The sequence below is a fragment of the Octodon degus genome, unplaced genomic scaffold (genome assembly GCF_000260255.1).
Source record: "Octodon degus isolate 3935 unplaced genomic scaffold, OctDeg1.0 scaffold00268, whole genome shotgun sequence".
NCBI classification, from domain to species: Eukaryota; Metazoa; Chordata; class Mammalia; order Rodentia; family Octodontidae; genus Octodon; species Octodon degus.
Genome location: NW_004524844.1, coordinates 1,077,252 through 1,098,895, shown reverse-complemented (window position 1 = coordinate 1,098,895; position 21,644 = coordinate 1,077,252). Strand labels below are relative to the sequence as shown.

Below are 21,644 nucleotides of genomic sequence, written 5' to 3'. Positions count from 1 at the left end.
TTTAAAAAAGGAAAGGGAGAGGCATGGGGCCATAGCTGAATGTGAGAGCTGTGAGTTCAACTTCCAATCCTAGAAAAAAAGAAAAGGGAGGGATGAATTTCATGGTGTGTGGATTCTGTGTTTTGGAAAGTAGGGCGCATTTGCAGCTGTCCTAAGGCCAGCAAGGGAGAGGGCCAGGGCCTTGAGGAGATGGGGCTCTGGCCAGCTGGTCATGAGAGACTCGGGGAGCCCCAGGCAGGATACAGAGGGCTGAGGCGGGCAGGGCTGGAGACTGGGCGGCCAGTGCAAGAGGCCTGGGGCCTTGCTGAATTGGCCCAGGCTGGGCCCTGCTGGTGTCCTGGGTGGGCTTTGGCCAGAATTGGGCCTGAGGGGTCACTCAAGGAAGGTGAGGGCCTGGTAGAGCAGGCTGGGGGCACAGTGGGCTTCCAGGAAGGCTGGAAGCCACCCTGAGAGGAGGGGAGGAAGGGCAAATTCTCTTGATAAGAAGGGGGAGAGGTTGAGGCCCGGCCCAGCCTGAGGGCGTGGTGCTGTCCTGCCGGGAGCGGCGCAGGCTGCGGCCTTTTATCTGGGAGCAGCTGCAGTGCGCCTGCCGCCTGCTCGCCTGCCTGGGGCCCCGGTCCTGCCGCCTGCTCGCCTGCCTGGGGCCCCGGTCCTGCCGCCCACGCCAGAGCCTCACACTCAGACATCCTCTGCTAGTACACACCCTGCTCCCGTGTGACCTGTGGTGCCAGGGACGCTGCCTCAGCCCCGGCCACTCAGGCCCTGGACCCATCCTTTCCTGGGTCCCCAGCTGTGCGCGCTACAGGTCTTGACCTCTGGAAATTCTGAAGGATGTTTGCTGAGTGAATAAATGAATCATCTGGGGTGTTCTAGGCAGTGGGGCAGCGGCAGTACGCAAAAGCTGCTGACCTGTGCTGTTCATTCAGAGAAATCAGGTGTCCAGACAGGTACCAGGAGGTGCAGGAGGAAACTGAAGCAAGGCAGGGCTGGGACTGTCGCCTAGGCCACTCAGAGACCCTTGCCAGCAGGGTGGCTTTGGAGCAAGGGATGGAGCTGCAGGTGAATCCATGTGCAGAGGCCCTGGGGCGGAACTGTGCTTAAGTTCTGGGAGGAGGAGGAAGAGCCGATGAAGGAGGTGGCGCCTGCCGTCCAGATGGAAGACAAGGCACTCGGCCAGAGAAGGTCCAGGGCAGATGTGCGTGCAGGCCCTGGTGGACCTCAGGGATAGCTTCCTTTTTACCTGAGCGGCTGGGAGCTCTGGTGGGGTTTGGAGGTGAGAAGAGATGAGATGTGGCCTGAGTCTCCATGCGGTTCCTGTGGCCACCGTGGGAGGAGCAGGAGGCCTCCTAGGCAGGCTTCCAGCATCCGTGTGCCTAGGGGTGCGTTCCCTGCTTGGTGGAACTGGGTGGACAGATCCGGCCCCGCCCCTCCCCATGTGTGTCCCCTGGCGGCCTTGGTCCACCTTGATGTCCCATGCGCCAGGCTGCTAGAGACAGTGCCAGGACAGAAGCCCTATACAGCCCTGGCCTCAGGGCCTGGGGGGATGTGACCAGGAGGGAAGGGTCACAGACCAGCCGGCCACACACCTTCTACTATGGGCTGTGAGGGGAAGGACTGAGAGTGTGGCTTTGTTGTTTAAGGAGAATTCATTTTTGTCACTCAGGAATGGCTAAGGCATTGATAATGTGAAGCAGCATCTGACCAGGGTCTTAACAGAAGCAGCGGAAATGTACATTTTCTTTTCTTTGGAGGTAGACACTGTAATCCCCTAACTTTGGGGAAGCTGAGGCAGGAGGATCACTGGGAGTCAGAGGGCAGCCAAGCTACATAGTGAGTTTAAACTCGGCGTAAATGACTCGGTGAGACTTTGTCTCAAAATGGTTTGTTGTTGTTGTTTAGTGGAGGTTGGAGGACCAGGGATTGAATCCAGGTCCTAAACATGGCTTTTGAGTTACATCCCTAGCCTGGTTGCTCTTGTTCTCCTTTTCCTCCTCTTTCTCCATCCTCTTTCTCTTCCTGTTAATTTTGTGACAGTGTCTTGCTAAATTTGCCCAGGCTCGGGCTGGCGAGATGGGTCAGTGGTCTAAAGCACCTACTTAGAACAAGCTTGGCAAAGCACATGGACTGCGGTTCAATCCCCCAGCACCACATGCCAGCCAGCCCCGCCCCCTGGTGGGCTGAGCTGGCCCCCCCCCACACACACACTAAATAATTCACTTTTTTTTTTTTTTTTTTTTGGTGGAACCAGGGATCGAACTCAGATCCTTGCATTTGCCAGTCAAGCGCTTATTCTACTGAGCCATCTCCCCGGCCCCCACACACACTAAATAAATAAATGTTTAAAAAAAAAAAAATTTGCCCAGGCTGGCCTTGAACTTTCACTCTTCCTGAAGTAGCCACCATGCCTGGCAAGGTTAAATGTTCTTGCCACATTTAAGAAGCGAAGGTCTAGTGAAATTGACCTTAACGTGTTCATTTCCTCCAGTGTAGTCTCCACATGGGGTGGGCGTTCATTTATGTGCTCATGCAGGGGTGGGACGGGGGCTTGGACCTGTGCGCAAGGTGCTATTACCGCGCTACACCCCCGTGGTAACATCGGTAATGATGGCTTCCATTGTCCTCTGAAGTCTTTGAAATCCATTTGTATTTTATGCTCAGAGCATCTCTGATTGGAGGCTGCGTTCTCTTCAGAGTCACCTGCTCTGGTTTAAGATTTCCTAAAATATAAGCGGGCTTGGTGGCTCACAGCTGTGATTCCAGCTGGCCTGGAGCTCACTGTGTAGTCCAGGCTGGCTTTGAACTTGTGGTGATCCTCCTGCCTCAGCCTCCTGAGTGCTGGGACTATAGGCGTGTGCCACCAGACCTGGCTAACACAAATTATTATTATTATTTTTTTTTTTTTGCGGAACCGGGGATTGAATTCAGGCCCTTGCGCTTGCCAGGGAAGCGCTTATTCCACTGAGCTATCTCCCCGGCCCCACAAATTCTAAAAAGGACTGGGGATGTAGCTTAGCACAAAGGTCTTAGTTTTCATGTCCGGTATCCTCCCCCGCAAAAAACCCCAAGTTGATTGAAAAAATACCCTTCTAGTCAGCAAATTGAGTATTAAGTTTTACGTTTCAGTTTATTAAAATAGCGGGCTGACGAGATAGCTCAGTGGACTAAGCACCTGCTTAAGCAAGCGCAGGGCCCAGGGTTCAAGCCTCAGCACCGCATGCCCTGCCAGCTCCGCCCTCAGGCTAGCTGAGCAGGCCCCAGAGTCCAGGCGTGGTGACACTCACTTGTAATCCCAGTGATGGGGAGTCTGAAAACAGGAGGATCACTACAAGTCCATTCTGGGTAGTGTCCACCTGTAATCTCAACACTGAGGAGGCTGAGGCAGGAGGATTGCTCTGAGTTTAAGGCCAGCCTGGGCTACATAGTGAGTTGAAAACCAGCCCAGACTACATAGTGAAACCCTGTCTCAAAATAGTAAATAAATAAGTAAATAAGGTAAAACAAAAAACACTGTCCCTGGATGGCACCAGCCACATTTCGAGTTCCCAGGAGCGCCATGGTCACAGGGCTCTGTTTGGTCTGGGGTGGCCGTCGGGACCCTCAGCTTTATCCTGATTGCCCGTGCTGGGCGCTGCCTGTGCTGGCCAGGGTGCTCTCTGTCCCTGCCTGTGGGGTGTGACATTCCCCAGTACCTGCCCCCTTGCACGGCCACACTGCCCTTGCCTCTGCCCCGCTGCATTTCGTCTGCATCTCCAGCTCGAGGTTCTGGGTACAGGATCCTTCCTTTCCAGGGGGGTGCAGCTCTCACCTCTGCTGTACAGTGTTCCCCTCTCCCAAGCCTCCCATTGCCTTCCCTCCAATCTGGGGGCTCCCCCAGGCAGGACAGATGTGACTCATTCCCAAAACCCAACCGAGAAAGCCCTTTGTGAATGAGACTCCATCTAAAACTCGCACACGTGCTGGCATGGCTCCTGTGACAGTGAGCGCATCCCTGGTGCTGGCTGGCGCTGAGAGCCTGGAGTCGGCCTCGCCTTATCCACTGTCCCCATTGCTGCAGGCCCTCTCGTGCGTTACCTCAGGAGCCCTGCTGTGCTGCCCCATGTGCCTAGGCTATTATTTAGGACTCACAGCGATCCTCCTGCCTCAGCCTCCCTAGAGCTGGGATTCCATGCGTGTGCCACCACGCCTAGTGCTTTTCTCTGATTTCCCTTTCGTAGCTAAGTATATTAGTTACACAGAAGACAGTATTAAATGGATATGGATGATTTAAAGACTATTTAGAGGACAAATGTGTACTCAGGTATAGAGAGCAGCCTCTGTATTTGTGGGTGAGGTGTCTGTGTCATCGGCCAGGTGCAGAGCGAAAAATATTTGGGAGAAAAGCATGCCGTCTGTAGTGATCATGCGCCGGCATTTTTCTCATCTTGTGCCCTGAACGGCGCTGAGCCGCAGCTGTGTTTGTGGCATTCACAGGGGATTAAGTGTCATCAGCCACTCAGCGCAGACAGGGCGTGTGCAGGTCACCTGCCGGGCTGGCGCGTTTTGCCTGTGGGATGTGCCAGAGCTGGGAACCTGTGTGTGGGGGACAGTCCCCCATCGGTACGGGGGGGGGGGGGGGGGGGGAGAACGGGGGGGGGGGGGGGGGCGGCCCGAGGTTCGGGGGGGGGGGGCAGCTAAAGATCTTCTTGAAAATGTATAGAGTTTGAAGAATGTTAAAGGATGTGCAAACCTACTGGGGTGTTTAGATCAACCGTCAGTACAGTTTAAAGCATACTTAATTATTTATTTTGGATTTTCTGAGACAGGCTCTCACTGAGGAGTCCAGTCTGACCTGGACCTTGCTGTGTGACACAGCTTGGCCTTGAGCCTGCAGCCTTCCTGCCTCAGCCTCCCCAGGACTGGGATTACAGGCGTGTGCCACAGCACTCAGCAGAGGAAACACTGCGTGTGTGGTGCTGGGGAGTGGGTCCAAGCCAGGGCCTTCACACTGAGCTATAGCCCCAGCCCTTTTTAAAAAGATTTTTTACTTTGAGACAGATTCTTGCTAAGTCATATACTCCCCAGGTTAGTCTTGAACTTGTGATCCTCCTGCCTCAGCCTCCCGGCATGCCGGGATTACAGGCACTCACACACTGTACCCCTTGCTCCTGTTTTTATTTTTTTTTGGAACTGGGTGTTGAACTCAGGCCCTTGCACTTGCCAGGCAAGAGCTTATTCCACTGAGCCATGTCCCCGGCCCCTTGTTTTGTTTTTGACAGTGTCTGGTCATATAGTTTGGGCTGGCCTTGAACTCAGTATGTAGTTCAGGCTGGTCTCTAAACTCAGCAATCCTCCTGCCTCAGCCTCCTAAATGCCGGGATTACAGGGGTGGGCCGCCATGCCTGGCTTGCTTGAGGAATTGCTGCTGTCGGAAGGTGCATCTGTGTGGGCTTAGGCAGCTCCTGGTCCGCCTACAGAGGTCATTGCTGGTCTTCCTGTGGTCAACACAGAGTCCCTTTCAGCCACACGCTGGGGCGATTGTGTGTTTGTGGCTGCTGTGGCGGCCTGGCCCTGGGTGAACTGCACTGAACCCTCCTCGTCTGTCAAGGTCCTCTCATGTGTTCCCTCCTCTGGCCATCTCCACTGTGACCCCAGGTGACGTTCTAGCCTCTGTCCTGGACATCATGTTCAGGCGCAGCCGTCATCCCCCCGCCAAGCTGAAGTCCCTGGCTCCCGGCATCACCTGCAGGCCTGGCCCACGGAACCTTAGGAGACATAATTAAATTACTCAGAGGCATCAGATGGCTTCTGAGGAGACACAGCTGCATGGAGCTCCTGCTGGAGCAGCGGCAAGCAGTGGGCCCCGGAGCCCTCCCAGTGGCAAATTAACCCACTGCAACATGGAATCATGTTGGAACTTTCTTCCTGGACCGCTGGGGCTCGAACCCAGGGCCTTGCACATGCTAAGCAAATGCTTTAGCACGGATCTACACACAGCCTTTTTCATTTTGTGACAGGGTCTCACTAGGCTGTCCAGGAGGGACTCCAACTTGCAGTCTTCCTGCTGCAGCTTCCCAAGTGCTTCCAGGCCCCAGCCCCTGAGCCTGGGCTCTGTGTTCTTCCTAACCCTGGATGTCCTTGCCTCCTGCAACCCGGCTTGGTTGCAGCAGCCACCGGCTAGTGCTCATTCATTCACTGAATGCACTCACACCTTAGAACCAGGCCATGTACTCGGGGATGCGGGTGGCCCAGGTGTGCGTCAGAACAGCTCTCTGCCTCGATGGAGCAGGCCCTGCTATGTGCCGGCCGCAGTTCCTGGAGCCCCTGAGCTCTGGGGTGGGAGCCGGGGTCAGGCAGCGCAGGTAGATGAGGGAGTTACGTGGAGGGAAGTGTCCCAGGGAAGGCTGGTTTTGCAAGTGTTCAAAGCAAAATAGTAAGGAGTTTGCTTGAGAGAAGTGAGCGGGAGCTGGCTGTGCTGGCGCACCCCCAGAACCCCAGCACTCTGGGGGCTCAGGCAGGAGGTTCACAAATTCAAGCCCAGACTGGACAACTTAGTGATTTAGAAAGATCTTGTCTCAAAAAGAAAAACAAAAAAAAGTCTGGGCACGTAGCTCAGTGTGAAGGGTCTGGATCCAGTGCCTAGGACCACAGAAGAAAGACAAGTGGGCTAGAAAGGCCTCTCAAGGCAGGCGGCAGGCGGCAGGCGCTGAGACAGGGAGGTGGCTCCCGGGGAGCAGAGGTCCCAGGGCTCATGCCCCCCATGTCAAGAGAGGACCGTGTGTGGGGACCAACGGGCAGCTGCTGCGAGGACCTGAGTCAGTGAGCCGGGGGTCTGGACGAGGTGGTGTATGGGCCCTCGACTTGGCGCATGGGGCCTCCTCCTGGCGCATGGGGCCTCCTGGCGCATGGGGCCTCCTCGCAGGGCTGCAAGCAGAAATCTAGGCCACAGGGGTGTTCCCAGGACTCGAGGGTGTGGGGGCCCATCAAAGGCCAGAGGCAGGGATGTCTTCCAGGAAAGGCCCAAGGGGACAGGGAGCCGCCCTCTTGTCACTTTGCTACTGAAGGCCACCCCAGGCCAGGCCAGTGAGTGTCTGCGGGGCATGCAGGGCCCCGAGAGGCCATGTGGGAGGCAGGAGGACACAGGTGCCAAACTTGCCCTCCCCTTTCCCAGGTAAGAGCAAGGAGGCGGAGATCAAGAGGATCAACAAGGAGCTGGCCAACATCCGCTCCAAGTTCAAAGGTAGGCGGGGCCTGGGCCTGGGGGGAGGGGAAGAGCCCGTGCTGGGCTGGGAAGCTTGCCTGGGGACCCGTCCTCCTTACATCTCGCCTGGCCTTCATTGCCCCAGGGGACAAGGCCTTGGATGGCTACAGCAAGAAAAAATATGTGTGCAAACTGCTCTTCATTTTCCTGCTTGGCCACGACATCGACTTTGGACACATGGAGGCCGTGAACCTGCTAAGCTCCAACAAGTACACGGAGAAGCAGATCGTGAGTCTGGGGGTGGAGGCTGGGGGCGCGGGACCCCCGGGTCTGAGGGAGGAGGCTGGAGTGTGAGGGTTAGGTTTGAGGCCACCTGGCCGCAGAGCTCCCAGCCACCCCTCGCCCCCCAGGGTTACCTGTTCATCTCCGTGCTGGTGAACTCGAACTCGGAGCTGATCCGGCTCATCAACAACGCCATCAAGAACGACCTGGCCAGCCGCAACCCCACCTTCATGTGCCTGGCACTGCACTGCATAGCCAATGTGGGCAGCCGGGAGATGGGCGAGGCCTTCGCAGCCGACATCCCCCGCATCCTGGTGGCTGGGTAAGGTGTTGGGCACGGCGAGGGTACAGGGGAGACAAGGCCCAGCTGGGGCTGAGGTCCAGAGAGCTTGTGTCACCTGTCCAAGTTCTCCCAGCCTGGCTGTGGAGCTGAAGTGAGGCCGATGACGCCAGCAGGTCCCGTGTGAGTCCCCTGTCTGAGAATAAAAAATAAACAAGGGACATAGCTCAGTGTGAAGACTGTGGGTTCTGTCTGCAAAATCATAAAGCGGGGGGGGGGGGGGGGGGGGGGGGAGATGGCTCAGTAGAATAAGCACTTGCCTGGTAAGCGCAAGGGCCTGAGTTCAATCCCCGGTCTGTCAAAAACAAAACAAAACAAACAAAAAAAACCCATAAAGCAAACAAGAACAGCCCGGGGTTCTGAGGAGCTGACTAGGCCGCAGCAGTCAGGGACAAGCTCTGTGAGGAGGTGGCGTGCGGCTAGGATCAGGACGATGAGGAGAAGCTATCACTGGCGGGTGCTAGAGAAAGCGCCCTGCAGAAAAGGACCGGCGAGGGGGAAGGTCCTGTGGCAGGCCCCACTCTGCACCATGAACAAAACAGGGATGTAGGGAGTTGGGGCCTGAGTCTTGAAATGGGAGGTGTGTGGTGTGCTCTGGGCTGCTGAGGGGAATGCTTGGCTTCTAGAAAGGTCTAGGAACTGCCTGATGAACTGAACCCTGGTTCTCACTGTTGGATACATGAGGAAGGAAAATGTTCTCCAACAGGCCCTGCGCTTGCTGGCTAGAAAATGAGAAGCCCAGCACCTGGGAAAGGGCAGTGGGCCACAGCCGGGAGGGGAGCTGTTGCTTTGGGGCCCTGCAGCCTTGGGGAGCGAGGCAGAGCTTGGCAGAGCTTGTCCGAGCAGTGGCTCTAGCGGCCGGCATTTCAAAGTGATGATGACCCAGAACTAGGACCCCTGGGGGACTCCACGCAGACTCATCTGTCTCTGACCTCAGCACAGAGCAGCCCTGAGCCGGACTGTCAGCCATATGTGACCCTGCCTGGGGATGCCACAAGCTCCTGCGTCAGCCTCTAGTTGAAAGACATGGGCTCAGTGAAGCTCGCTGAAGTCCAGCCCACGTGGGGCTGAAGGTCCTTCCGAGGCACACCTAACCTGAAGGCACAGCATTTTGTTTTGAGATAGGGCCTATGTCATAGTTCAGGCTAGCCTTGAACTCACTGTGTAGCCCAGGCTGGCTTCAAACTCATGGCAGGCCTCCTGCGTCAGCCTCCCAAGTGCTGGGATTACAGGCATGCGCCACCACATCCGGCAGAAGCCTTTGGCGTTTAGGCCCATTTTTTCTTTCCACCTGGTTGTGCATCCCTGTGTTGAATAGGTTGGTCCTGGCCTTGGCGATACCGCCCTGATGGGTGGCCCTTCCTTCTTACCTGTGACAGCTCTGGGACTTGACATGCAGAAGTGCTCAGATAAGAGTTCCCTGGGTGAGGCTCAGACGCCCCGCCGCAGCAGTGCCCCTCTTCCACCCCAAAGCCCCAGGGCAGGAGTGAGCAGAGCTGCTAGCCCTGCACCACCTCGCGCCCTGGGCACCCCACAGATGGCCTGGCGCCTCTTGGAGGGCACGGAGGGCTGCAGTCTCATGGGGTGGCTTTCCCTGGGGTCCACACCAATGGGTGTTTGCCGGGGTGCTGGCAGGAGACAGCTGCTGTGTCACTGTATCACGTTTTTCCTGCACACCGAGGAGAGGCTCTCTCAGCCTGCCTGTGGCCCTCCAGGTATCACCCGGGGGCTGTGCCCATGCTCTTAGCTTTCTCATGGCACCTTGTGGGGACCAGAAAACCAGAGTTAGATTCTGTTTCCTCTCCACTCTTTATCCATGGTGGCTTCCTGCTCATGCTGGGGAAAGCAAATTCCTCATGAGGCCACAGGGCCCTGCAGGTCTGGCCTTGTGTCCCACCCTCTTTTGTTTTGTTTTTTGTTTTTTCTAGTTCCAGCGCTTGATTGATGTCATGGCCTTTATATTAAGCTACATCCCCAGCCCTTTTTAAATTTTTTTTTAATTTTTAATTTTTATTTTTTTTTTATTTTGAGACAGGGTCTTGCTCTGGACTACAACTTGCAGTCCTCCTGCCTCTGCCTCCCAGAGTGCTGGGGTTACAGGCCAGCGCCCTGTAGGCAGCTCACCGGGGGGGCTTCTCGGTTGGTCCCTAAGCACAAGTGCCGGGTCCACCTCGGGTGCAGCTTTGTCTGTTCCCTCTGCTGGGGACCTTCTGTCACACAGCTTTATTCTGCTCATTAAGTGACTCAGGTTCCTAGTTACCTGCTGTGGCCTTAGCACAGAGCCCTTCCTGAACAGCAGCTGTCCTGCCCGTGGGTCTCAGAGTGTTCCGTGTGCCTGGCTTAGCTCTCTGGTGGGCCGTGGTCACCAGGCAGTGAGGTCCCTGAGGTCTGGTGGGGTCCGTGGGCAGCGCCACGTTGGATGCCCGCCCACCTGGCTTCCTGTCCCTCCCTGGGCCCTCCTCATGCTGATGCCTGCCCCACCATGTCCCCCAGGGACAGCATGGACAGCGTGAAGCAGAGTGCGGCCCTGTGCCTGCTGCGGCTCTACAAGGCCTCGCCCGACCTGGTGCCCATGGGCGAGTGGACAGCACGCGTGGTGCATCTGCTCAATGACCAGCACATGGTGAGGGCCCTCCCACCCACTGCCAGACCACTGATGCCCAGGTCCCCAGCTATGACCCCTTGATGTCCTCTGGTGCCCAGATCTGCACCTTTCTCTCCTGACCCCCAGATATTCAGGTCCCTCATGTCTGTCCTGACCCTGTAGATGTCTAGGTCCTCACTTCCCTGCTACCTGCCTGGGCACCTGGAGACCTGGATCTGTGTCACAGTCCTCATTATTTACCCATGTCCTAAACCTGCCCCCATTCCTGACACTGCCCACCTGCCAGGGACCCTGTCCAGTGACGCACACACCTATCCCTAGCCCATGCTTGACAACCAGAGCTTCCCCTGACCACTCCTGTCACCTGCCCCACCGGCAGAGACGCAAGTGCCACTCACCCCCTGAGACTCCCAGTCCCTCTCTGTCCCACCCCCCACGGCTCCTCACCCAGAGGTTGCAACCCTCCTGGGGCACCCCAAGCACCCGTGTCTGCGCTGGCCACTGTTTCCTGTAGCCTGCCTCCTGAACCCCTAAAACATGGCATGGTCATTCATGGCATGTGTGAACGTGATCCTTGTGCGAGGGTGACATGAACATTCACAAGTATACACACAGTGACACATAAGCCCTGCGTGTGCACACACACACCTCCCTGCCTGCTCCCAAGCCTCTGTCTAGGGACCAATCTGTCCCGGTCCCCTGCAGGGCGTGGTCACTGCTGCCGTGAGCCTCATCACGTGTCTCTGCAAGAAGAACCCTGATGACTTCAAGACCTGTATCTCCCTGGCTGTGTCGCGCCTGAGCCGGGTATGCGTGGTCCCCGTGTTGGCTGTGGAGGCGGTGCCCGGGTCCCTGTGTCCTCTGTTCTCTCCCATCCCCTTGTGCTCCCTGAGAGCAGCCCAACCGCGTGGTCCCAAACTGATACTCAGCCAGGGTCATTGGCCCTGGGCAAGTGACTGTACCTTTCGGAGCCCTCATGGTGCTGTCAGTCCAATGCAGATGACTCAGTGCCACCTCACAGCCAGGAGGCAGTAGGAAGAGGCCTGAGTTCTAGAACAAGGAGAATAGACACCAGGTCACTCAGTCCATTCGGGTTCCATTCATTCACCACACATCAGTGTACTGCCATGTGCAGGCCCCTGTGGGGGACTCAGACTGTGAGGGCAGGGCCACGTAGAACTGTGGAGGTGGCCCGGAGTATTGTGGGAGTGCTTGCTGGCAGTAGGGCTTTCAGCGTTGAGAGGGAGTTTCCCAAGAGGATAACGGTTACGTGACCTTTGGCTCAATCACCAGTTTCCTACTTCCTCCCTGGCTCTTCCCCTTTCTGATGGGTGTCAGGCTCTGGTCCTGCCCCTGCTGGCTTCCACCGCTGGGGCAGGAAAGAGTCTCCAGGGATCCTGCGAGATATTGCTGTCATGGTGGGGCCTGCTGGGGACAGCCACGTGGAAGGGAGCCAGAAGAGACTTCTCCAGGAGTACTTGCGTACCTAGGAGGGATCAGCCCACCTCAGCTGTTCCACCCTTGCAGGCTGTGTGCCCAAACCCCACCCCAGCCTCAGTTTCTCTGCCCCGTAACACCAGTGCCTCGGGCTGGGCATGGTGGAACATGACTGTCATCCCAGGACTTAGGCTGAGGCAGGAGGATTGAGTTTGAGGCCAGCCTGGGCTACACAGCTCGATGCCAGCCTGAACTCTCTGGCCAGATGCTGTCTCAGACAAAAAGAAACTAAAGAGACACATCAGTGCCTTGTGGGGGGCAGCCCCCTCCCTGACCAGTCCCCACTCATCCTTGCCTTCCACCCAGATCGTCTCCTCAGCCTCCACCGACCTCCAGGACTATACCTACTACTTTGTCCCTGCTCCGTGGCTCTCGGTGAAGCTCCTGCGGCTGCTGCAGTGCTACCCCCCCCCAGGTACTGCCACCCCCAATGCGGACCCCACCAGATAGCGCTCCCCAAGTCAGTTATGCCCCCCATGCAGGTGTGCGCCGGTGGTGTTGCTAGATGGAGCCCTCGCTGTTGCTGCCTAGGACCCGTCAGTGTTTGCCCAACCTCTGGCAGGGAGGGGTGGCCCGGGGTATGCAGGGAGGGAAACTGAGGCCCAGAGGTGAGCCACAGCCTTCTGGGCAAAGACAGGGAGGAGTGGCTTCCGCCGAGCTCCCCTGCAGGCCTGAGGGCCCCAGGCTGCGGCGTGGCACTGGGCGCCGAGGCCTGGTGTGCGTGTGCACGGCTGGTGTCTGCATGTAGATGTGACTGGCTAGGGGTGTGCTGTGTTCACGGTGGTGTCCTGCATGTCTGACTGTCGCTGAATGTCATGCGTGTGTCACTGTGCAGGACTGGGTGTGTGTGTATCCTCGTGTCTGTGTTGTGGGCCTGCACCGTAACTGACTATACCACTCAGGCGACACCGAAGCACCGTCCCAGCCCAAGAGCAGTGAGGAGTTTGTCCTGCGAAGTCCCACCTTCTCTGACCCTTGGCGTGGAAGGGACTGCTCTGGGGTGGCAAGAGAGGAACCCCAGTCTTGCATCAGTGCCTTTTATAGATGCTGGGGGCTTGAGTTTATTTTCAAGTAATTTTTTTTTTTGGCAGTGTATTATAAAGTTTACAACAAGAGGATGAGTAAAGAGGTCTTGTTTTTACAAGATATCTTTAAATATCTTTTATGTTTTTTTTTTTTAGCTTTTTTTTTTCCAGAACCGGGGATTGAACTCAGACCCTTGCGCTTGCCAGGAAAGTGCTTATTCCACTGAGCCATCTCCCCGGCCCCTTATCTTTAATTATCTTATTACACACTTCTAGAACCAGCATCTCCAGAGCAGTTGTCCTCACATTTGTTTTCTGTAGACTTTTGTTGTTGTTGTTGTCTTTTTGAGACAGGGTCTCATTTGCAGTTCAGGCTGACCTTGAGCTCACTGGGTAGCCCAGGCTGGTCTTGAGCACAGTGATCCTTCTGCCTCAGCCTCCTGAGTGCTAGGATTATAGTTGTGCACCACCACACCCAGCTGTAGACTTTTTTTTTCTTTTACTTTTTGAGACAGGGTCTCACTATATAGTCAACTCTGACCTTGAACTCTCCAGCCTAGGCTGGTCTCAAATTTCTAGAGATCCTCCTGCTTCAGCCTCAAAAAGTATGGGGATTACAGGTGTGCACCACATACCCAGCTTTGTAGGGTTTTGTGTGTGTGTGTGGGTGCGCGCACGTGCGCATGTGTATGTTGTGCTGGAGATTGAACCCAGGACCTTATGCATGCAAAGCAAAAGTTCTTTTTTCTTTGTTCGTTTGTTTTTTTATTTTTAACATTTATTTAGTGGGTGTGTGGGTGTGGCCAGCTCAGCCCACCAGGGGGCGCGGCTGGCTGGCATGTGGTGCTGGAGGATCGAACCGCGGTCCCTGTGCTTTGCCAAGCTTGTTCCAAGTAGGTGCTTTAGACCACTGAGCCATCTCTCCAGCCCTGTTCGTTTGTTTTTGGTGGAACCGGGGATTGAACTCAGGTCCTTGCGCTTGCCAGGCAAGCGCTTATTCTACTGAGCCATCTCTCTGGCCCCAAGGCAAGAGTTCTGCCACTGAGCCACATTCCAAGCCCTCCTGTTAGCTTTAATATTCATCAAAAAAAAAAAAAAAGGGCCTGGGGAGGTAACTCAGCAGCATTAGTGCCTGCCTGGCAAGTGCAACGTCCTGTGTTCAATCCCTGATATAAAAAAAAAGGGGGGGGCTGGGGAGATGGCTCAGTGGAATAAGGGCTTCCCTGGCAAGAGCAAGCAAGGGCCTGAGTTCATTTCCCTGTTCTGCCAAAAAAAAAAAAAAAGATTTGCCTTGGGCCGGGGAGACGGCTCAGTGGAATAAGCGCTTCCCTGGCAAGTGCAAGGGCCTGAGTTCAATCCCCGGTTCTGCAAAAAAAAAAAAAAAAATAAAATAATAATAATAATAATAATAATAATAATAATAATAAATAAAATAAAAAATTCCTCAAAATGTCTTTCAGAGATTGTTCAAAGTGAGATCTAGTCAAGCTGTAAGCATCAAACTTGACTGTTTCTCAGTCATCACTTTTCTTTAAAAAAATTTATTTTTTTATTTATTTACTTATTTGGTACAAGGTCTCGCTATGCAGCTTAGACTTGTAGTGATCCTCCTGTCTCAGCCTGCCCAGTGCTGGGATTACAGGCGTGCGCCATCACACCTGGTTTCTGGGCCAGCCCAGCATACCTGGGGTTCTGGGGCCAGCATGGCGGGCAGTACCAGGGATTGAACTTGGCTCCTTGAGCATGCCATGCAGGCACTTAGACTGCCAAGCTGTCTCCCCAGCCCAGTCATCACTTTTCATCTAGAAAAACTGCCCCTTTAATCCCTGGCATTAGCTTTCCCCATTTATTACTAAACCTTTGAAACAAAAAATAAATAAAATAAAAACTTTGAAACATAAAGACAAGTTGACAAAGATGGGGACAGTGGTGTATGCCTGTCGTCTGGTACTCAGAGAGCCTGAGGCAAGAGGATCACAGTTTTGAACAACACAGCTCAGCAACTTGGTGACACCCTGTCTCCAAAAAAAAAAAAGGCTGACGCTGTAGCTCAGTGTGAAGTCCCTAGGTTTAATCCCTACTATGGATGGGGACATAGGACAAGGACAACACCTAGTTGCAGAAATCATGTACCTCCTGGTCCGTACTGCGGTATAGGACATAGACACATATTTCTTTACAGGAAGAGCTACATTTCCACTTCCATATCTGTTGTTCTAACACCACACTGTTGCCAAGAAGGCTTTGCAAGTAGATTGCACACACTCTGCACCCCGCTGGATTTCTGCACAGATTTCTTAAGACCTCAAATACTGCTGAAACCACAATGCCATTATCATACCAGAACAATTCAGAATAACTCTGCTGTGGCACCTAAGCGCTTAGAACAGCAGTGTTTTCATGGCTTAACAATAGATACGGAAGCTGAAATACAGCTCTCTTCCTATAAAGAAGTGTGTGTCAGGGGCCGGGAAGATGGCTCAGTGGAATAAGCACTTCCCTGGCTAGCGCAAGGGCCTGAGTTCAATCCCGGGTTCTGCAAAAAAAAAAAAAAAAGAAGTATATGTCTATGTCGTGTTCTACAGTCCAGTCCAGGAAACATAGTAAATTGAGTTGTCTTGGACACTTTTTCCCTTTGCTTTTGCAGTGCTGGTAATTGAACTCAGTCATATGCATATTAAGCCCATGCTCTACCAGTGTTTATTTTACTCTGGGTTTTTTTTTTTTTTTTTTTTTTTTTTAATGTATTTGGTACAAGGTCTCACTACAGAGCTCAGACTCTTAGTAATCCTCCTGACACAGCCCCCCCAGCTCTGGGATTATAGGTGTGCTGTACCATGCTTGGTCTTGGTGGCTGCACTCAGCGCCCTGGGTGGGGCTGGCACAGCATGTGGTGCCAGGGATCAAACCCAGGTCCCTGCTCTTGCCTAAGCAGGCACTTAGGGGCTGGAGAGATGGCTGTGGTCTAAAGCACCTACTTGAAACAAGCTTGGCAAAGCACAGGGACCTCGGTTCGATCTCCGGCACCACATGCCAGCCAGCCCCGCCCCCTGGTGGGCTGAGCTGGCCACACACACAAACACACAATAAATGTAATAAATAAAAATAAATATTAAAAAAATTAGAGGTATAAGCAGGCACTTAATCTGCTGAGCTATCTCTCTGGCCCTTGTTTATTTATTTTATTTTATTTTTTTGAGGTTAAGAATAGAATTTTTATTGGGAAAGAAAGCTCTGCCCAAGACGAGGACAGAAGGGAGACCCTAGTGGGTTACCCCTCCTTGTTTATTTTTTGAGATGGGGTTTCGCTATGTTGATCAGGCTTGTCTTAAAGTCTCTATGTAGCCCAGGCTGGCCTTGAACTCACATTGATCCTCCTGCCTCAACCTTCGAAATGCTAGGATCATAGGTGTGCACCTCCATAACAGACTCTTATCCGTTTTTTTTTTTTTTTTTTTTGTGGAACCAGGGATTGAACTCAGGCCCTTGCGCTTGCCAGGCAAGCACTTATTCTACTGAGCTATCTCTCCAGCCCCGAGACTCTTATTCTTGATACCCCCTGCACCCTGTGCCACCATGGACCCATTTTGAAGAAACTAGGAGAGGTCTGTCTTGTGGTACGCCCCTCCATTCTAGATTTGCCAGTTGCTGCCTTGGGGTGTCTGTTCCATGAATTAGCACATCCTGCTGTGGGGAATGTCAGGGATTGTGTTCCTGTGAGCTCCAGGCTGGTGTCCATGTTGCCCTGTGTTGGGGGACCTCTGGGGACACCGAGGCTTCTCACTGTTGACCTGGCCCTGTGGGGAGCTGGCACTGAGTGACACACAGTGGTTGTCTAGGCAGGTCCCTGAGGGCCATGCATTTTGTGCAGCTGTCCTTGGGAAGGCCAGGATTTGGGTTGTCTCTGAGGATAACTCAGGCATTGCTTTTCTGTGAGAAGCCTAATGTACATTGGTGCTGCAGAGGGGGAAGCAGAGGCTCACAGGGGTGGCGGGCGGAGCCCAGGTCTACAGATGGCGCCTATATCTCTGAGGTGCTCCTCACCCCTCCCCAGCTGGACTGGGACCTGGGAAGGGTTGAGAGCCACAGCAGGGCTAGTGGGCAGAGCACTCAGCCCCATGTCCCTGTTTCCCCAGAGGATGCAGCCGTGAAGGGGCGGCTGGTAGAATGCCTGGAGACCGTGCTCAACAAGGCCCAGGAGCCGCCCAAGTCCAAGAAGGTGCAGCACTCCAACGCCAAGAACGCCATCCTCTTCGAGACCATCAGCCTCATTATCCACTATGACAGGTGCCCACCCTGCCCTGTAGGGTGGCTAGGGAAGGATTAGGGGCAGGGCGACAGGAAGAGGATGGCCGTGTGTCATGTTCCCCATTGCCAGGCATGGTGCCACGTACCTGTAATCCAGCACGCTGCAAGGCTGAGGCAGGATCTTGAGTTTGAGCCCTGCTGGGCAAGTTGGCAAGTTAGCAAGACCCTGTCTCAAAATTTAAAAAAATGTAAAGTTCTGGGGATGCATCTGCACAGAGGCCCTGGGTTCAGTCTTCCGTACCTCCAGGGGGAAAAAAAAGTTCCCTCATAAGGTTGGTGCTAGGCCCATAAGGCAAAATTGCTGCGTGTCTTCATTTGGCCTTGGTGTCTGAGGCCCTGGGAGGGTCACGGCTGGGCCAGGTGGGTAGGAGCTGAGACCTGGGTCCTGACGGCCTGTGGGTGGGGCCAGCCGGGTCCTGAGCCCCGCATCCCCTCATGCGCTGCCTCTACCCCTCCTGCGGCTCCCTTCTCCCGCTGCACGGCAGTGAGCCCAACCTCCTGGTGCGTGCCTGCAACCAGCTGGGCCAGTTCCTGCAGCACCGTGAGACCAACCTGCGCTACCTGGCACTCGAAAGCATGTGTACGCTGGCCAGCTCCGAGTTCTCACATGAGGCTGTCAAGACTCACATCGACACAGTCATCAACGCCCTCAAGGTGTGTCCAAGGCCCCTGTGCCCCCAAGTGGTCAGCCCAGTGCCCTAAAGGGGCCCAGAGCCCAGCCTGACCGTGTTCCCCTCCCTCAGACGGAGCGGGATGTCAGCGTACGGCAGCGGGCAGCAGACCTCCTCTATGCCATGTGTGACCGGAGCAACGCCAAGCAGATCGTGTCAGAGATGCTGCGGTACCTGGAGACGGCCGACTACGCCATCCGTGAAGAGATCGTGAGTCTTGTGGGGGTTGGGGCCAGAGCCTCAGGTCTAAGGAAGGAAGCCTGGACCTGGCTCCTAGGTCTGAGGGCGGAGGTGGGCCTGGACACCTGGGTCTGAGGGAGGGAGACTGGGCCTGCATGCCTCGATGTCTCCTCCAGTAGGTGAATCAGTGGCAGGCCCAGCTCCAGGTCAGTGCCTGGTGACTGCTGTGGCGCACACACTCCTGCCTTCTTGCCACCACAGGTGCTGAAGGTGGCCATCTTGGCAGAGAAGTATGCCGTGGACTACAGCTGGTATGTGGACACCATCCTCAACCTCATCCGCATCGCGGGCGACTACGTGAGTGAGGAGGTGTGGTACCGCGTGCTGCAGATTGTCACCAACCGAGATGACGTTCAGGGCTATGCTGCGAAGACTGTTTTTGAGGTCAGCATCCTTCACCCTGACCCCTCTGAGGGGACAGGTGCCAGGCAAAGATAGTTGGCTGTGGGACCTGCCGGCTCGGACCACCACCCTGTTTTCTTCACCTGTGTGGCCTTAGTTCCATGCCTTTGCCTCTTGGAGATGCATGGGAACTGGTGTGCAGAGCCCAGAGCATGGGCGTGGGTCCCTCGTGGGTAGGGTCCCTCTTGGTGGCTTCCCAGTCCCTGTCCCCCGGGGGTCCAGTGTTGCTCCATTTTACTTACCATATGAGCTGCAGCCAGTCACTTACCCTCTCTGCCTCAGTCTCCCCATCTGTAGACCCCCTGCTTCATAGGGTTGTGATCCTTCTACTGGTTAACAGCTTTCCCTTGGGCCAGGTACATAGGAGCCCCCGGGGAGCAGGCCCAGAGACCCTTTCCCTCCCGTACCTACCCTAGGCACTGCAAGCTCCTGCCTGTCATGAGAACATGGTGAAAGTCGGTGGCTACATCCTTGGGGAGTTTGGGAACCTAATCGCTGGGGATCCCCGCTCCAGGTGAGGGAGCCTCAGGCTTCTTTCTAAGGGATCTGGAGAGCCTCCAGGGGTCCCAGGGCTGGCACTGATGGGATTCCTAGGAGTGTCAGGCTATCAGCCCAGCCATCTCCCTATGTCATGTAACAGCCGTGGTCCTGGTTCTCAGGCAGGGTCAGCCCGTTGGGTGGTGTGTGATGGGGAAGGGCCTACTGGGGAGGCTCCTTTCCTATGGGTTTCCCACCAGGGCAGCCTGGTCCTGCTGACTACCCTTCCCCACCCCACAGCCCCCCAGTGCAGTTTTCCCTTCTGCACTCCAAGTTCCACCTCTGCAGTGTGGCCACACGGGCCCTGCTGCTGTCCACCTACATCAAGTTCATCAACCTCTTCCCTGAGACCAAGGCCACCATCCAGGGCGTGCTGCGGGCCGGCTCCCAGCTACGCAACGCTGACGTGGAACTGCAGCAGCGCGCCGTGGAATACCTCACCCTCAGCTCTGTGGCCAGCACTGACGTCCTGGTCAGAGCCCTGTGCTTGCCCGCGGGACCCTCCATGTCCTTAGAGCGGAAGTGCCTCTTCCCTGACCAACGCTTCCAACCTGCAGGCCACGGTGCTGGAGGAGATGCCACCTTTCCCTGAGCGTGAGTCGTCTATTCTGGCCAAGCTGAAGCGCAAGAAGGGCCCGGGTGCGGCCAGCAGCCTGGATGACGGCCGGAGGGATGCCAGCAGCAATGACATCAATGGGGGTGTTGAGCCCACCCCCAGCACCGTGGTGAGCTCTGGAGTGCTGCACCTGGGCCGGGTGAGGTCCTGTAGCTGCTCCAGATCTCACTGTGCTTCCCATCTCTTGCAGTCCACCCCCTCGCCCTCTGCTGACCTCCTGGGGCTGCGGGCAGCCCCTCCCCCAGCGGCAGCCACGGCCCCTGCCAGTGCAGGCAACCTCCTAGTGGACGTCTTCTCAGATGGCCCAGCTGCCCAGCCCAGCCTAGGGCCCACCCCCGAGGAAGCCTTCCTCAGGTACCACCCTTCAATGAGGCCCCTGTCCAACCCCAACATGCTCCTCTCCCTGGTCCTGATGCCTCTGCCAGCCCTGGCTGCTGCCCTGCTGTGGCCATTCTGGACTCCTCTACCTTCACTAAGTTTCTCAGCCTGCTCTTCCTTCTCTCCTCGCTTCCTTCTCTTCCCCACCCCGGCCCTCTCGCTGCCTCTTTGGGACTGGCTGCCTGCCACGCCTGTCTTCTCTGTCTGCTCTGGGATTGGCTGCCTACCACGCCTGTCTTCTTTATCTCCTCTGAAATTGGATGGCTCAGTGAGCTGGAGCCGCCTGCCCCTGAGAGCCCCATGGGTTTGCTGGCTGACCCAGCCCCAGCTTCTGAGTAAGGGGTGGCTTCGGGGGTGGGGGGTAGACTCCAGGGTTCCTAGGGAGGGTTAGGGGACTGGGAGCTCTTGGTAAGGGGTTCCAGATGCCCAACCATGGCAGGAATTGGAGGAAAGTGAACCTTGAAGTTCTCATGGGAAGGAGGCATCTGGCAGGGTCCTATTTAAATTAGTGGCAATCACCATTCTGAGTCTAGGGTTCCCTGAGGCACTTTGGGGAGTTTGGGTGTATGGATTGCGCAGTTCTGACCTTCTAGGGCTTGTCCCATACCCGTTACCTCCTGCACCATCCCCTCTTTCCATCTTACTCCTTTCCTGGCCCCTTAGTCCAGGTCCTGAGGACATTGGCCCTCCCATCCCGGAAGCTGACGAACTGCTAAATAAGTGAGTCCTGGAAGGGGGTGTACAAGGGGAACAGGACCGGAGGGAAGGCCAGGCTGGAGGTAAGGTGCCTGACTCCCCTACTAACCCCAATCAGGTTCGTGTGCAAGAACAACGGGGTCCTGTTCGAGAATCAGCTGTTGCAGATTGGAGTCAAATCGGAGTTCCGGCAGAACCTGGGTGTGGCTGGGTGACTCGCAGGGACAGGGTTGGCGTGGTGGGGAGCCCCTGGCTTGGCTGGTGGCTGGGACAGAGGAATGCTGATGGAGCCCTGCCTTCCCACCCCCCATAGGCCGCATGTATCTCTTCTATGGCAACAAAACCTCCGTGCAATTCCAGAACTTCTCACCCACTGTGGTCCACCCGGGAGACCTCCAGACTCATATCCTCTTGGGCCTGGCCCTGACCTCTTGGGTTGGGCCTGCTGGGCACTGGGAGGCTGAGGCACCAGGCCCAGGCCCCTGCTGCAACCCCTTTAGAGCGTAGGCACGTAGTTCCCCTAGGATAGGTGGTGACAACAAAGTGAGAAAGGAGGCATTAACTTCGTGAACCCTGCTGCCCCTGGTTTTAGCCAGGCAGGCACCTTCCATGTCCTGACCTGGTCCTGTGCTCAGCTGCACACCTGATTCTAGAACTTTCTGCACGTAGGATCCACAGCTGGGTGTAGTTGCTGACCCTAACTGTTCTATGGGACCCAGGCGGTCACATTTCCCCTTCAATTCTTGTCCTAGGGCTGTTGTGAAGATCAGAGCAGTTAAAAGCCTGGGAAAGGGCCAGGGAGATAGCTCAGTAGAATAAGCACTTGCCTGGCAAGTGCAAGGGCCGGAGTTCAATCCCTGGTTCCACAAA

General features: G+C 55.6%; 1 protein-coding gene across 3 annotated transcripts in view; it reads left to right on the top strand.

Moving 5' to 3' along the window:
* The window catches only part of Ap2a1 (adaptor related protein complex 2 alpha 1 subunit), a 29,796-nt gene that overhangs the window by 3,805 nt on the left and 4,347 nt on the right, over positions 1-21,644 (top strand). Inside the window, exons 1-19 of one of the 3 annotated variants that reach the window (XM_023706711.1) lie at positions 1,255-1,273; positions 7,148-7,216; positions 7,323-7,465; positions 7,588-7,781; positions 10,293-10,422; positions 11,110-11,211; positions 12,208-12,316; positions 17,063-17,213; positions 17,720-17,888; positions 17,978-18,115; positions 18,347-18,529; positions 18,964-19,061; positions 19,325-19,556; positions 19,642-19,809; positions 19,891-20,054; positions 20,348-20,413; positions 20,742-20,798; positions 20,893-20,975; positions 21,088-21,177. In XM_023706711.1, coding sequence (XP_023562479.1) covers positions 7,415-7,465; positions 7,588-7,781; positions 10,293-10,422; positions 11,110-11,211; positions 12,208-12,316; positions 17,063-17,213; positions 17,720-17,888; positions 17,978-18,115; positions 18,347-18,529; positions 18,964-19,061; positions 19,325-19,556; positions 19,642-19,809; positions 19,891-20,054; positions 20,348-20,413; positions 20,742-20,798; positions 20,893-20,975; positions 21,088-21,177 — 2,185 coding nt within the window. In that variant the 5' untranslated portion in view covers positions 1,255-1,273; positions 7,148-7,216; positions 7,323-7,414. Of the gene's footprint in view, positions 1-1,254; positions 1,274-7,147; positions 7,217-7,322; positions 7,466-7,587; positions 7,782-10,292; positions 10,423-11,109; positions 11,212-12,207; positions 12,317-17,062; positions 17,214-17,719; positions 17,889-17,977; positions 18,116-18,346; positions 18,530-18,963; positions 19,062-19,324; positions 19,557-19,641; positions 19,810-19,890; positions 20,055-20,347; positions 20,414-20,741; positions 20,799-20,892; positions 20,976-21,087; positions 21,178-21,644 lie in introns of those variants that run through there. The other 2 variants (XM_004646424.2, XM_004646425.2) reach the window with 2 other exon arrangements.